The sequence below is a fragment of the Schistocerca serialis genome, chromosome 8 (assembly GCF_023864345.2).
Source record: "Schistocerca serialis cubense isolate TAMUIC-IGC-003099 chromosome 8, iqSchSeri2.2, whole genome shotgun sequence".
Classification (NCBI taxonomy): Eukaryota; Metazoa; Arthropoda; class Insecta; order Orthoptera; family Acrididae; genus Schistocerca; species Schistocerca serialis.
In genome coordinates, this window is record NC_064645.1 from 575,818,096 (window position 1) to 575,832,236 (window position 14,141).

The 14,141-nt window shown below is 40.1% G+C and overlaps 1 protein-coding gene across 1 annotated transcript in view; it reads left to right on the forward strand.

Moving 5' to 3' along the window:
- LOC126417130 (meteorin-like protein) overlaps positions 1 to 12,885 on the forward strand; it is a 310,884-nt gene extending 297,999 nt beyond the window's left edge. The window contains exons 3-4 of the mRNA XM_050085027.1: positions 2,952 to 3,008; positions 7,732 to 12,885. Coding sequence (XP_049940984.1) covers positions 2,952 to 3,008; positions 7,732 to 8,042 — 368 coding nt within the window. The 3' untranslated portion in view covers positions 8,043 to 12,885. The remainder of the gene's footprint in view (positions 1 to 2,951; positions 3,009 to 7,731) is intronic.
- Positions 12,886 to 14,141: the final 1,256 nt, after the last annotated feature.

The window sequence follows — 14,141 nt, forward strand, 5'->3', positions numbered from 1 at the left end:
ATCAGTCGCCTAGCACTTAGAACTAATTAAACCTAACTAACCTAAGAACATCACACACATCCATGCCCGAGGCAGGATTCGAACCTGCGACCGTAGCGGTCGCTTGGTTCCAGACTGTAGCGCCCAGAACCGCACGGCCACTCCGGCCGGCTAAGCATCCTGTTCGATCACCTGCATCCATTCATGTCCATTGTGCATTCCGGCGGACTTGGGCAATCCCAGCAGGACAATGAGACTCCACAAACGTCCAGAATTGCTACAGAGTGGCTCCAGAAACACAATTCTGGGTTTTAAACACTTCCGCTGGCCACCAAACTCCCCAGACATCAACATTATTGAGTGTATCTGGCTAATGGCTCTGAGCACTATGGGACTCAACTGCTGAGGTCATTAGTCCCCTAGAACTTAGAACTAGTTAAACCTAACTAACCTAAGGACATCAGAAACATCCATGCCCGAGGCAGGATTCGAACCTGCGAGCGTAGCGGTCTTGCGGTTCCAGACTGCAGCGCCTTTAACCGCACGGCCACTTCGGCCGGCGAGTGTATCTGGGATGCCTTGCAACGTGCTCTGCATAAGAAATCTGCACCTCCTCGTCCTGCTCTCGGATTTATGGACAGACCTGGAGAATTCAAGGTGTCAGTTCCCTCCAGCACTACTTCAGACATTAGTCGAGTCCATGCCACGTCGTGTTGCCGCACTTCTGCGTGCATCGCAGGGTGCCTATTCGATATTAGGCAGGTGTAACCGTTACAGGGGGAAGAAAGTTCATTTCGATCCATCGTGGCAATGGCTGCATCAGTCGGGATTAACAGCATTTTGTTGGTCCGCAGACACGTACGCGATTCTCGCGCTTAATCTGCTGTGCTTCGCGCCCGAAGCCTGTGCTAGCGGCTGCGTGGCCCTGGCAGCAGTGCAGACGCCCGTGGCTGTGGCGAGGGCAAAAACGAGACTTGGTGCACAGGCGGCAAACAGGCATACATACGGTAGGTACGGCTGTGCCCGAGTCAGCCTCGCTTCCCACGGCGTTCACTCAGCGCGCTGTGCGTAAACTGTTTACCCAGGACAGGACGCCTGCTGCCGCCGCCGCCCATGCCGTGTACCCAAACACACCGGCTAGCACCACTGTGTCCCCGCAATACGACGTGCCGCCCGTGTCTCTAGCCCTCAATGAATATCCCTCTCGCCTGTGGAGAGTACATTCCTGTAGAAGCGGCGGAAGTTGATCTGTGTAGGCGAGTCGTGCTCGGGTATCCAGTCGAAAACGGAATTACCCTCGAAAGGCAAATTTCCGGTTCAACTGTAAAGAGCTCAGTGTCCGCTACACTCATAGGCAGTAAGTTATCTCGGATGGAGAATCAGGGACAGGTGCAGAAGTAACTTCGGGTGCCGAAGTAACTTCAGGTGTACCCCAGGAAAGTGTGTTAGAACCCTAGCTGTTCGTGCTGGGTGTTCACGACCTTGCAGAAAGTATTAATTGTAACCTCGGACTTTTCACAGACGAAACTGTTACCTATAACGAAGTACTGTCTGACAGAAACTGCACAAGTATTCAGTCCGATTTTGATGAGATTTCCAAGTAGTTAATATATTGGCAACTTGCTTAAATGTTCAGAAATGTAAAACTAGCTTCCCAAAAGTAGACATTTCAACGTTTCTAAAGCTCTCCTAGTTGATTGTTGGTGATGTGATTGTGAAGTGGAAAGGGGAGAGAAAAGGAGCAGCTAAGTCAACACCAGGCAGACCTTCTGTGTTGATCGGCACTGACCGTCGGGCATTGCGGGGGTGGTTGAAGGAAATGGCATGAAATCAGCCAGAGGAATCGTGCTTGAGCTCCAAAGTGCTACCACAATGATCATGGGTAGGGAGTTGGGAACGGATGGGATACAATGGTCGAGAAGATCCTCCTAAACCACACATTTCTATAACCAGTGCTTGAGGTGAGGTAAAGAGCGACGCCACTGGACAGTAGATGACTCGAAGCAAATGATTTGGAGTGATGAACCACGCTACACCCTGCGGCAATCCGATGGAATGGATTGGGTTTGGCAAATGCCTGGACTACGATACCTCCCATTACGTGGAGAGTGGAAGAGGTTGTGTACGCTATGGCGATGTTTTTCGTGTGTAGGGTGTGGACTCCTTAGTCCACTTCAGGAAACGCTAAATGCGGAAGGATATTAAAATTTTACTGAGTACAGTAGAGGGACTGTTCGGAGACGATGCTTGATTGTATCAGCATGACAATGCATCCTGTCATGAAGCAGCATCTGTGAAGCAATGGTTTGTCAACAGTAACTTCCCTGGAATGGTTTGGCTTCTCAGAGTTCCGACCTTAACCCAATGGAAGACATTTGGGAAGAGTCAGAACGTTGACTTCGCTCCAGACCTCAGCGTCCAACGCCCTACTTTTTCTGGTTTCGGCTCTTGAGAAAGAATGGGCTGCCATTCCTCCAGAGACAGTCAGAAACCTAACTGAAAAGTCCCCAGTAGAGTTCAGGTTGGCATAAAGAGGAATGGTGATCACACCCGTATTAATGTCCACGAACAGGTGTCTGGATACCTTTGATCAGATAACGTCCTTCAAGTTTCCTTCCTTCTGACAAATTGACCAGTTTCTGCAGACTCCCATTACATGCTCGATTTTTTGGTGTGCCTTCCCTCATTCTTATATTGCTTTACATTTGAAGGGCTTATTTCAGTAGTGGTACAAGTCCATTTTTGTTCGTTCTGAGATGCAGAGTCCTAAAGTTAAATGAGCGCTGAAAAATCTGCAGTTGAGATACCAGAAATATACATGAATATTTCTGGGATCTCAACTGCGCTCATTGAACTTTAGGATTCTGTATCTCAGAATGAACAAAAATAGACTCGTACCACTATTGAAATAAGCCCTTCATTTAGTAGGCTAACACAGGCTGTTATTATATCTTTTGTTTCTGTTTTTCCAGAGTGCCGGCCCTGTACCCCAGACGAGATGACTACTGCGTTCTGCACCAGCGACTTTGGTAAGTTGTCACAGCCAGGAGTTTCCATAGTGTAACAGTGCAGTTGCATAAATATGTTTCAGCTGTACTTAGAGTCACAAGAGGCAGATACATACTTTACTCTGGGATGTGGTTATCGAGCTCTGTCTGTTAGCAACCGATCAATTTCCGAAAAAGTTATAAGTAGGCTTGAAAACGTTAACTCGAAGATATGCAATAGTCGTCAGACTGTTGACTGGCCACAATTTGTCTTTTGGCGAATGGCATACGAGTTTTTTTTAAGATGCAGAATTGTAGACCTTTCTGCCAGTCCGTGAGTGGATGTTTTCGCTGTGAGGTATTCATCTGGTCTTTCAAATTGCAAGCCTTCCTTACAGCCATCCCCTGGAGTGGAGGTTGGCCCACAGGAAGTACTGTAGTACATTTTAATTAGGTTATTATGAACTTTAGCGTACATTTACACCAATATAACGTACTGATGACAGACCTACACACGTTGCCATTAAAGAAAAATCAAGATATAAGTTTATCTATTAAAAAGTACATCACACAAATGACTTCCATCATGGGCGATGGTTTGTTGAAGACGTTCTTGAAAGCTCCTCATTACGTTCTGAAACATTTATTGAGGCGTGGCCTCTGTTTTTTCCCGGATTGCACCTTTCAACTCGCCGGTGTTCGGTAGACGCCATGAATAGACTTTGTATTTGAGATGACCCTACAAGAAAAAAAAAAAAAAAATAGGGCTTGAAAGATCAGGTGATCGTGCCGTCCATGAGATGTCACCGAATCGAGAGACTCTTCGATGTGGAAAGTGCTGTCTCAGTGTAGCCGTATGGACTTGAGCCCCGTCTTATTGAAACCATATGCGTGCAAACGGGATGTTCCTGCACCTATAGAATAAAGGCATCATTAACCTTCGCCACGCACCACTGTGAACTGACGCTCACTGGACGGCTGCTGTGGAAGAAAAAAAAAACCAACTTGGGTTACCAAGGGCCTTTTCATGAATGATCTGCGTGTTTGTGTCGGAGTAGCGTGGGAAGTTTTTTTTATTGACAAACTCATTCGGAGGGAAGTTTGCCCCATCAGACATCACAATATTTGTTATAACTGCGTCTAGTATTCAGGAATCTTGTGCAGAAATTGCACCTTCTCACTTGATCTCCCGGCTGTACCTGTTGAGCCACTTGTCGACGAAACTTGAAATTTTGTTTGTTACATTCTGGAATGGCTATGGACAGATTGCTGTGGGCTCTGTTGGCTATTTTCCGGCGTTCTAACTGTAATTTCAGGTTCCTTCTGATTCACGCCGGCCACTATTCACGCCTCGAGACATTATTTTGTCTGCCTGAAAATTGTCATTCTTTCTGCGACACGGAAGTTGCGGTTTCTGCTTTGACCCACTGCGCGTTAGACAGCCACAACGCTTTGCCCAAGACAGAAATCCTCCGCCACCCAAATACTGAATTGCATTGGCCGACGTTATATACACAACTGAATGGAACACTGTGTTGCACCGATTAGATGCGGTAGATGGCGCGCGAGCACATTTACATCTTACCAGGTGGCCAACTGAAAATGTAGTATTCCCCGTGGATCACCCTGTATTAATCATTCGGACAGAAACATCGTGGATTTCTTGCCAAATGTGTGCATGTACATCAGATTTCTTTCAGTGGTAAGTTTAAATGTAGAATCTCTCGTTTTCATTATTAATGCTACCGAGAAAATGTGGTCCTGGAGCCATAATGACACAATTGCGAACCAGTCGTTGTTACAACAAACTGAACACCTGCAAGGACCTGCAGTGAAGGTTATTAAAAATGAAACATTTACCCACTGTTCTGAAAAATATTGTTCATTGGATCACGAACCGGTTTTTATCGTCTTACGTCATCGTCTTGTGATAGGTCAATGTTGCATCCACAATGATATGGTGTCCCTTTACTTTGACATGAGACTAGTGTAGGAAAAAAGTGATAATCTTTTTTGGTACGCAGAGATCGTTACATTTAACAAATATTTTGCTATCAGAATGCCATTACTTTTAGTGTTACGTATATTGTGCTTTATTTTTCTCTTGAACTATATCGACATTTGATGAAGTCATGGAATGTTTGTACAGTTTCCTCTGTGTTGTTAGCTACTGTACCAAGTTTCGAGAAATGCATAACACAGTGTTGTATTGTATTCCTTACTTATTACAACCGATTTTGGTGCTCAACCCTCATCCAGGTAACTGTATAGTCATAAAATAAAACACGATAGCCGGCTGATGTGGCCGAGCGGTTCTAGGCCCTTCAGTCTGGAGCCGCGCGATCGCAGTGGTCGCAGGTTCGAATCCTGCCTCGGGCATGGATGTGTGTGATGTCCTTAGGTTAGTTAGCTTTAAGTAGTTCTAAGTTCTAGGGGACTGATGACCTCAGATGTTAAGTCCCATAGTGCTCAGAGCCATTTGAACCATTTTTGCCATTTTTTAAAACACGATGTAGAAACAATGAATAGCAAAACAACATGAACTAACCAACCATTTTGTGTTATTTACGAAAGAATACAATAAAAGCTTAACATTTCATATGTAATTCCACAAAAACAGGAACTTCTTGAGTACAGTACAGTGCAGTATAGTGTAAATCACACAGAACAAAATTTTCGAAAAATCGAATAATCGTAGAGGAATAACTGGATGCTAAAGATTCTAGGTTGATTGATTGATTTGGGGAGGGGACCAAAAAGTTAAGATTCCAGGTGCGACCAAAACAAGTGTGACAGATACATGACCAAAGAAAACACACAGATGTAACTTTGCCAACTAACACACAGAAATAAGTACTGCCATATTTATATATTTGGTATGTATTCTCTGTGGTCACATATCTTCAACACATGTTTTGGTCACACATAAAATCGTAGTATCCAGTTATTTCTCTGCCACTGAATGGGCCACTGTGTTTCATTTTCGAAAATTTCGTTTTGTGGGATGCCCACTATATGTGGACTGTACTCAGGAAGTTACTCTTTTAGTGGACTTATGTATGACATGTGAACCTTTTATTTTTCAACAAAAAATGATTAGTTACTTGTGTGCACTCCTGCTATTTGTCATTTTGCATTGTTTTTCTTTATTATACTTGATATAGCTACCTGGATGAAGGTCCAAAACCAGTCGTTATAAATAAGAAATACTCTACAGCACTGTGTGATGCATTTCTCGAAATATGTCTGCTGTTAGCTGCCTAAAAGAAAGTTTTCTACTGTACTACATATTTTATTAATTAATATTTATGAAACACAATTTCTGTTTCATTTCCTTCATAATCATGTTGGTTTTAATCATTTATCTTATCAAACTGGCAGTGTACATCCTCACATCTTCTCCATAACGTTATCTGATACTTTATTTAGTGCAGCATACTATGTGGTGTGCCTTCTATAGTTTGCTTGCAACTCACACCTACCCTTCACCTGTTGCCTTGTTGTGATATTTTGTCTGCTCTCACCCTCTGCTTATTGGCTAATAAATATGCCTTACTTTCCTTTCAAATTTGTGTTCCTTCTGTGTGAAGAACAGTATCAACAGTGGAATATTAATGTTGACAACTCATATTTAATTTATTTTTTTCTCCATGTATTGTCCCACCATCTGCTTGCTGAAACAGGTCATATGTTACACTTCCAGTCCTTCTTTGTAAAACATAGAAAAGTGACATAGAATGAGCAAAAATAACAACAAAATGAAATCTAACCCTGATGTAAGCCAACCACCAATGTAACCCATCCCAAAAGTAGACTATGGCAAGAATGGGTCATTACTGCTGGCACTGGTACCGATACTGAAGCATGGTTGCAGAGTTAACCACTATAGCAGCTCACCACAAATGAGGTGCCATAGCTCGGGCATTCCTGATCTCGTCTGTCACATCAGGTAACCTGCTAAATAAGCAAATTTCTCCAAATTAGAATGTATCTCCAAATTTAGATTACATGTGTCATTGCTGAGTGAGATGGAATTGCACTAAATTCATGTCCACATGGAAAACCAACCACACAAGGATATCAGTACCAAATAAAAATTGTAGACAATACAAAAATATAAAATTGATCAACAAAATGTGCAAAATCATCAGTTTCAACTGAAGACACCTTAGAAGTTCCCAACAGTTCATAATACCTCTGGAGTCTGACCTATAGTTCTCCCTTCTGTTCCCTCTACTTCCTCCATAGCCTGTCAAAGTATTTCCAGTTACCTGCCAACGAGTATATTTTGTAAGTACTCAAAGAACTGCCTTTGAGAGAACTGATTCATCAGCTTATCCAGCACCAAACACATTTATTCTGAATAACATGTGTAAGCTATTGTGAAGGCTTCATGGACTTAATTTTTCAACTCTCAGAATGAGCCAATAAAGCCTTCACTGTAAATTTACATTTCTTACCTCCAACTTTCTAAGAACTCTGTATCTTATCAAATGGACGTTTTCTACATCAGATCTTTGAAGCCATATGTACCACGCCCGCCCTCCCCCTCCCCCCCCCCCTCCATCAAACCATCTGCTAATCTATAAACCTAGCTTAGGAATGATCAGGAGTGCATCCATAAGTGTGGTCTTCCTTTTACACCAAGTATTCGAACTCCACGTCACATTTGCCATGCCATAACCCAACTCATTACTGCCTCGACATCCTTTGCTCTGGATCAAAATACAGTTGGCAATTGCTTGACAAGACTTTTCTGTTTCAGTGGCACGTGGCATCATCAAAGGTGTGGAGCTGGATGAGGAAGCAGAGGTCTCGCGGCTGCACGTCAAGCTGACAAAGCGGCTGCGCCATTCGACAGTAGACAATAGTGTCGACATGGATAGCTCCGACGAGTCTGAGGTGACAGTGCAGATGCCAGCACACTGTGGCGCGCGCCGTGGTGTTGGCGAATTTGTCGTCATGGCCCGGCGGAAACTGGGCGAACTGGCACTGGTCTGTGCACCACGCCTCGAAGACTGGGCTGAGCTGACAGCACGCGGGGCAGCCTCAGCACACTGCATCCTCTCCAGCTAGCTTCAACTGGACCAGCACCGCATCCTCTCCAGCTAAATCCACCTGGAATGGCACTGCATCATCTGTGTTAAGACTGGCACAGCATACTGGAACCAGACGCCACTTGCTAAAGACTGGGCCAGGTTGACAGCTCATGAGGCAGCCTCCACACACTGCATCTTCTCAGATTGTTCCTGCACTGCGTCATGTCCAGATGTGTCAAGCTGAACCAGTTCTCCGCCATCTGTTGCTAAATTGAAGTGGACCAGCACGGCAGCCTCTGGAGCTAATTTCAGGTGCGTGACCTGTGCATCCTGGGATAACTGGCCATGTGCTGAAGATAAGACTGTATTCGTGGCTTCTGTGGCATCCTCATAGTATCTATCATCTCAAGCTATGTCTATATGGATTGGCACTGTATACACTACAGTTAATTACTTTGGGGCCAGTACAGCATTCTCTCCAGCGAGCTGTGTCTGTACCAAGAGTGTGTCCTTCCTAGCTAGTCCCATTAGGCCCAGCAGATAGCTCTGTCCAGACCAGCTAGTTGGTAATAAAGTAGTGTAGCAACTGCTCCAATAAGCTCCAAGTGGGCTGTAATCTCTCTTGCTTGTTGCTTCTGCACTATCAGTCTCTGGAACCAACTACTGAAGCCTGCAAGTGAGTCAATAGGTCCTGTCCATTTTATCTCTAGATGAGTCCTCATTAGTTCCTGCATCTTAGAATTGCTCCATGTTATCGTTGGAAGCAACAACTTCAAAGTGCTACTTTAACCTCAATAGATACTTGCCAGCACCATTCAGACATCACGTACAAGCAATGTTCCTCCTTCATCACACTCCTCTTCGGAAATGAGGTATAGACTCTTCAGTCCTAAATGAAGTTGCAGCACACTTGGCAAAAGATTTGACATTCTATAGCATGAATCCAATCTCTGCTTCGAAAGTGACTGTGATGGTCTGCTGTTTTGAGGCAATGAATGCTTTTCTGACTTATTAGAGAGTAATTCATTCAGTTTGTTTCTCTAATTTGCTTTGTGACTTATTACAGTCAAGAACACCTACAAAGAAGGGCAGATGAATGTAATGTGGAATGTCCTTTTAGTAAAATAAGGTAAAAGGGTTTCAAGAGGCCATTAAACTGTGGTCATCAGCCTCCTCACTTACAGGTTTGAACTCTACATGATGTGCAAGAACAGTTAATGAAAACATAGAGTATGTGATTTTTCTTTGCATGAACTCTACTAAATACTGTGAAAGATGAGGGGATACTATATAATTATTGCACCACTGACCATTTCATACACTCAGAAATTCAAGAAGACATGCAAATACTATTGTACTGTTCACTGATACATTACCTGATACTACTGGAAACAACACTGGATTCAGAATAGATAAGCACATAATGGAGTCATCTGGGGTGAGACAATTCAACTATGCTGGTAACAGTGAGTACCACAAGACAGTTACATGAATTTCCACAGGTGCATAGGTATTCAGTTTGAAGTAGAGGAACCAACTGGATAAGTTACTCTGTGGAAATTTACTACAGGCAAAGAGGAATTCCTATACAAAAAACACTTTAATTTACTCTGTACTGTGAGTGATGATTATTAACTGTGGTTTTATGAGTAGTATTTACTAGTGGAGGTAATATATATGCAAGAAACAGAAGTGTTATCAGTGCCAGTAGCAAATTCCCTCACTAATACTTTCACCTATCTATATATCACAAGACCATCTACATTCTCATGTGTCTTTCTGGCTTGAGAGCAGGAATGGGTTTTATTTTATACCTTTTAAATTGTGGACCAAACTGCAGCAGTACTTCAAACATGACATTTCCCAAGTAATGAAATAAGCAGATGATAAGCAGTTTGGTGCTTGAGGGCTATACATGCGTGTGCTGGACAGAAGAAAAACTGATTTTGTTACAACAAACCCATGATGCGAGCATTCTTGTGTTATATGTGGAAATGTGTTAGTTCCGGAAAACTATAGGACTGTGATAAAAACTGGTTCTTGTACTCTATGTGCAATTGCCTGCAGTGGACTGAGACATAACTGACTGTTGTGGGTGTGAAAAAAGGTTGTTTTGTTAATATTTGTGAACATTGTTGTGATATACTTTATATTATGAAACATGAGACTGAACCTATGAGGAAGCAGAGTTTGATGTACATAATGGATTGTTTGAGGGGTAAGAGAAATATTTTATGTTGTAGGTGTTAGAAGTGTTGGAGACCGAAGGAAAAATTCAGATGCCATATCCTTGTGTTGTGATTTCCTGCTTATAATTTGTGTATCTGAGACATGGTAACAACTTGATGTCTCTTAAGCATGCTGTGGACAAGATTGGTTGTAGGCCTGAATATTATCTTTTGCGCTCACTCACGAGCAACAAGTACAGTAACAATAATTATTTGGCAACTTAGGAGGTATGTTATGTGTTTCCAAGAAAACTGTTTTCCTATCTCATTTTCCTGAATTGCCCACCCCTAGTATGCCTCCTTAGTGACAGATAGCTTGCTTTTGACCCTGGTACAATGTGTTTGTTGCTTTCATCATAAATTTTCATTCCAAAAGTGAGACATAATTAGCGGTTATCAAATATGTGGTCCATGTTTCTGTTTGATGGGTATCATAGTTCCATATTCAATAAAACTGATTATGCAGTTTGTTACTAAAATATAAAGAAAATGTGTGTTGTAAGCATAATGTGGATGTGAATCAGAAACAATCTGTTGCTGCCTTATCAAGACTTATTTTAACAATCCATTAATTCTAGGGGTGTGTAATGCAGTTTATTAGACAATTGTGGGAATAAGAGAAAGACAAGGAAATGCTACAAATACAATAATATTTAAGAAGGAAACTAAAGCAAAATCATTATCTTGAGTAGGAAAACAGTTTCTTCCATCAGCTTTCATTATGTTCTAATCTAGCATGTCCTATAGACAGTGATGCTAATTTCTATGTAAAGTGTCACTTATATTTTTGCAATATGTATTTTGAGTGCACAATGAAAGATATTATTTTAAACCAGTTAAAGGTGCAATATTATTCATAGTAAATTTTTAATCATATCAGACACACCCTTACTTAAGAGAGGTCAAATTTTTAACCCTCATCAAAAACTTATCAGTCATTCAATTGAGTCATGTTTGAAAAGATTTTATTGTATAACTGCATAGGCTTCTCTGGCTACAGTCAGCTAACATGAAAGTTGTCTGTATACAGTACTACATTATGTTGTACACCTATGAAGGCTGCTGTAGCTGCGGCCAAAATGTGTGTGTCATCAATAATAGTTTTTTACAGTATGATGTAGACAACTTCCATGTTAATAGGATTTACTATGCTTGTTGTAAAATAAAATTATTTTTATTCATGTCTTTTTAGTATATTCTTCATATTGGAGGTATTTACACTGGAAATATTTGAGAGGTCTTAAGAATTCCCAGTGTAATAAAGCATGGAGGCAACATTATAGCATCTAAATGTGGGAAAGAGCAGTGCCAAGAATAGTAGAAGGAATTTTCTCTTGTAAAATAATTTTTATTTCCATTACTGTGTAAATACTTTAACATGACTTTATTTTCCATTTGAAAATGAGAAAACCAGCTATATCACTGCTAAAGTATTCTCTAAATGGTTTATTTTTATACTAATAAATTAATACTTCAACATATGTCTTCCTTGTGAATTCATCGTGCCAAAATGCCTACCCTAAGTAGGCCTTGTTATTAAATTCTTTACTTTTCTCCTTCCATAATTATTTGCTTTCTGGTTTATTCCAACAATTTTTTTAAAATTTCAGGCAAAAATATGTGTTGTTATTTTGACACTGGTGTATGTGTATGGAGCTGTGTCAAGTAGAATGTTCCTCTCTTGATTGTTTCCTGTATAATGATGTGACTGACAGTTACATAGTCACTTAAGTTTTTTTACTGTTTCAGTTATAACATTGTAAGCTGTAATATTGTGTAAACAGACTATTTTTAATAATTTTGGAATGTGTAATATTTGTCAATAACATTACAAGGCTGTAAAAATGTAAATAGTCTGATGTATAAAATTTATGCACTGTGCCATTATAAGAGAAAGTATTGGCCAGTTGTGTATATGAAATGTTCTTCTGTACATTGTATAAAAATGGATCTCGAGAAGTTTAACAATATAAGGTATTGTGATGTTACACAGATAAATTAGAGTCAGAGTATTAGAAACTATTTTTGAAACATATTTTATGCTTATGTATCTGTTACCACCATCCTTACATACTTCTGGTCTAAGCACTTGTTTCAGATGCACTTGCATAGTAGCTCTGTAGTGCAGCATAGTGTTCTCTAAACACATCCAAACTAATATTTCCAACTTTATTCTTGGCTGATAGTCTGAGTCAGTGTCTTCTAGTATTACAGTATCCACATCTGATTCCAGTCTGAGAAGAAACTCTCAGAATTATATTGTCATTGTTATAAATGTTACTGTTGGAAAATTATCTTTATCATTAATATTAGTACTCTTTTTATCTTGTAATAACATTTCAAGAGTATAAAGTCTTTAGTATAGTGTAGTAAATACTTTGATATAAACAAAATCTGTTATCTGCATTTAATTTTTCAATATTCAATGCACATCTTGAGAAAATCAGCTTAAAAATATTCAAGCAGAATATGAGTTGTGTTGCAAATTTGCAGATTAATTCCTATTGTTGAGCTCTTCTTCAAGAAAGTGACAGTTCATTGTTGGTAGATCTTAAATTCATTATAGTGTAGAAAAGTGAATAACTGCAAAGCTCCACATGTGACTGTAAAGAGATTACTGGGCTGCAATAAAGTTGAAAGGAGTTAAAATTACTTTTTTTACTTTAATAAATACTTCAACCTATCCCATTTTAATCAATCTTAGCAAGTTAACTTAAGTGACAGAGACATAAACCTTTATCACTCCTGTGCAATCATTACACACTGTCTCTTCACAGTAGTTCACAATCAAAAATTCAAAGCCTTTCATACTTTATGGTACAGGTACTTAATGTGTATTTGGTCAGTTTAAACAGAATAACAGTCATATTCCTAAACAAACAGATGAAATGCTGCATAAGGTCGGCAAGGATGCTTATGACAGGAAGGAACAATCTATCTATTCAATGGAAAAATTTTGGAGTGAGAGTGCTTTTTCCATTAAACCAAGATATGTTTCTTAGCATGGTCATCCAACACAGCAACCATTACATATAAACATAATTTTTTTCTCATCATAAGCCTACAGCAACTAGAACATTTTTCACCAGATGCATTTCTTTTTCATTTATAAACATTTTCTGTGGTCATTCTGGAAATATGGTATATATACAATATGTGTGTGTTTTTAATTTAAAAATACCAAAATGTAGAGGACATAACATATGCCATATATCCAGAATGGCCTCAGAAGATGCTCCAACAACATGTAAAAGTGATACATGTCTGGTGAAAAGTATTCTTTGTTTGCAGAAAGTTGAAGACAAAGAAAGACCAAAACAAGAATTTATTGTGAGTGACTTTCCCTGTCATAACTAAACAAAAATAAATAAAAGTTGTTTTTTCAACTAGCTGTATCAATAATGTTATCTGATATTGAAATTATATCTATCAGCCAAGTCAATGAAAGAGTTCACACACACAAAGGAGAAGCATGAAACAGCAGTGGTAAAACACAAAAGAAAAAGAAGAATCTTCATGTGGAAGACAGTTTGTGGTTCTTACATACATGGTATCCTGCAGACAGTGACCATTTGTGACATAATTTTGGGCACATGTCATGTTGAAGTATATTTTGGACTTGTAATAAATGCTCAATTGTGTGATCCATGGTTGTATATCCACAGACACACTGTTTGAAAATTGTTGGTTAGTTGGAACTCAGTTTGTTTACTATTAATTCATAACAACACTGACTGTAAAGTGTTCATCTTGTAAACAAAACAATAATCACAATTATTCGTTAGCCAACACAGTTAATGCATTGCCAACATAAAATTTCTAAACAAAATATGTAGCAGATTCCAATGGTAGACACATCTCATTGGAAAGATAGCTCAGTATTAACTACTCTCTGAGTTAAGTAGTCT